This window comes from Temnothorax curvispinosus, unplaced genomic scaffold, assembly GCF_003070985.1.
Source record: "Temnothorax curvispinosus isolate PA1 unplaced genomic scaffold, ASM307098v1 QBEX01010045.1, whole genome shotgun sequence".
NCBI lineage: Eukaryota > Metazoa > Arthropoda > Insecta > Hymenoptera > Formicidae > Temnothorax > Temnothorax curvispinosus.
Window position 1 is genome coordinate 1 of NW_020219825.1, and position 2815 is coordinate 2815.

Here is a 2815-nt window from a genome sequence, read left to right on the forward strand (position 1 = left end):
GCTGTTTTCATCATTAAGCTGAACACACGAGTTAATTTCTATTCCAATAAGTTTCTTTAATTCATTAGAGACAGTTAAATTTGGAATGTTTGGTAAGCTTTTCAAGGAGACTGTTAGCGTCTTATCCTCAGGAAGAGAATAAGTATGGAAAGCATACTGTTTGTCGATTGCAAATTTCTTAAAGCCGATATAGTCACTTAAGTTAAGAAATTGAATCTTTATTTGATTTCCAAAAGAAACTTGAGATGAAAGTTTTCTCCGACACTTTGTTTCAATTGGTTCGAGAACTCAGCATAATCATTAATCTTAGATGCAAAATAGATTGGGGGTGGTTTTCTACTTAATTTATTGCCGTCTGTTGTTGCCACCGATTCCGCGTCGCGATTTATTAGGTTGTTAGAGTTGCTCACATGCGCTTTATGATTAAACATTGGTTGATCAGAAAAAGCCTCCTCATCACGCACTAATACATCGACCGTCTCCGCCAGATATTGAAAACGATTAAAAGAGTTGAATTTACCTTGAAGTGAATCTGTTTCGATGCGGGGTAGTTTATCCGAGCCGGTTGGGCCAGAAAGCTTTTCGTCAGCTTGTCGCTTGTGCGGCAGCTTTATCGTCGTCTTACCCTCCAATTTGGAGAAGTGTCCAAGCACCTGCTTCTCGGGAGACACCACGCCGTTCGGCCGTCCGTCCTTCCAGCAACACCAAGAAAACCCTTGTCGGCAAAGCGCACACCAGGCTCTAACTCTCAGAGTCACGAATCAGTACTTGAGAAATGCGATATCAAGTACAATGCTCCACCGCAGCTTCTTCCACCTCGGTGACTCGAGCCGGTTTGAGTCCCCTATTTATACCCCGAGCGGTGTAAGTGGAGGCTGCCCCACCGCTCGGACACAGAACTGTAACTGTAGTGACAAACGCGCTTATCGTCACAAAGAGAAGTAGATGTGTAAGCACCAATCTCCCCTTCTACTTTGTTTTCATTGGTTGAATTATGTATATATAAGGAGAAAGGGAACAGTACTGTATTCTTGTAAGTTGGAAACATCCTTAGTATATTTCTATGTATAAAATTTTTAAGCGTGGCGACGGTATAGCTCTTTAGCTAGTAGAATGATATCTAAAGACCTCTTAATGACGTATTATTGATGTTAGAAACGTCATTAAGACGTTATTAATATGTCATTTGATGTCACTCTGCTATTTAGAATTATGGCTCCGTGGCTTCATGAGCTGCTACTGGCTACACATTGTCTAATTGTCTCTTTCTATGTCTGTCAACATGATTTCGGTTCCATGCTCCGTCCAGTACTATATGTCGATGTCTAAGAGCTTTGACTGTAGTCAAAAGCTGAGACAAAAAGTTTGCCTAAATAAACAATTTAATTATCACAGTAACGGATATATGACCGTATACAGTGGTTGTTATATATGTATAATATAGTACACTGCAATAAAAGGGTCAATAAACATTAAATAATGTATTTTATACTATTTATTAGCTAAGAAGGATCTTTAGTTAATAAAAATAAACTTTATAAATATTGTTGGATGCAGAATTTATATCAGTAAAGTATTGTAATAAAATAAATTACATATATTATATTTTTTCATAAATTGTGACTACATATCTTTTTTTATTTCTAAATAGCTATTTTAATAAATAGTTTAATTTAATAATTAAACTATTAATGTAACATTCAGCATTATGGTTCATTCTCATCGTGCAAAATATGTTTCTTTATCATATGATATCCCATCCCTATTGTTAAGCAAGCTATTGCTGTTCCTTGTGCAGCAACTCGAAGTTGTATTAAATATAATTGTGTAGATATCTTTTTCTTCTTAAAAGCATAGGCACCATAGCTACAGATACCCGCTAAACTTATCAAACCTATTTAGAAAGCAATATATGCATCATATGTTAATGACAAATATTTATATTTTTATATTAATTGACATACTTGCAACAAGAAATGGTGACTTTCGCCCTTTCTCTAACAATCTCTCCGATAAAGTTTGATCTATTATTGTGTCATCATCAGTAGTAGCCATTTTTGAAAAAGTAAATAGTAATAATATTTGCCAACCTGAAAATTGATTAATTCTAGATTAGCTTGGTTACAAAAACAGCAAAGATTAAAAGGGCCACTTTGACCAAACTCAATCGTTGATTAAAGAGTTGTCAACATGACAAAATCGCGTTAATCGGAGTTTGGTCGAAGTGGCCCTAAAGATTTTGAAGATAAGTTATTTCCAAAAGTTTATCTTAGACAGTCCTGCTTATAGATTTATCACTTCTGTTTATAAGGTTGAATGTTAATTGTTAATAGAATATAAAAATATATACCTTTACTTTATATATATATATATATATATATATATATATATATGTTTCCAATTTGCAAAAAAATAATCCCTGCCAAAGCTCAGCTCGATCGGATAACGGAAACCTGTGCCCCCGGATTTTTAAACATTTGAGTTCTCTTGTATTAAACTGTTTATTCCGTCAACATTGGCTGCGTTCAGCAGAACGCAACAGTTTTCAACCGTTTTATGATTCTCTGCTGAACGATTCTAAGCGCATTCAAAGTCTCAACACGTTCACTCAGCGGTCGCCATGATTTTCAGCAAACTAAAAGTACGTTGTATCTCAAGCAAAACGTTATCAGTAAAATAACTGCATGCTTCCAGTGTATTAACATCGCTGAGAATGTATAAATATAAATATACATATAAAAATATTATTTATAACGCAATAGATACAGTGGAAACGCACAGAAAGTTACAAAATGGTATATATATATATATATAT

General features: G+C 34.7%; 1 protein-coding gene across 2 annotated transcripts in view; it reads right to left on the bottom strand.

Moving 5' to 3' along the window:
- Positions 1–1542: 1542 nt before the first annotated feature.
- Positions 1543–2815, bottom strand: part of LOC112459658 (HIG1 domain family member 1A, mitochondrial-like) — a 6072-nt gene continuing 4799 nt past the window's right edge. For both annotated transcript variants that reach the window (XM_025023881.1, XM_025023880.1), the window contains exons 2-3: positions 1965–2090; positions 1543–1894 (exon numbers count right to left, since the gene is read on the bottom strand). In XM_025023881.1, coding sequence (XP_024879649.1) covers positions 1707–1894; positions 1965–2090 — 314 coding nt within the window. In that variant the 3' untranslated portion in view covers positions 1543–1706. The remainder of the gene's footprint in view (positions 1895–1964; positions 2091–2815) is intronic.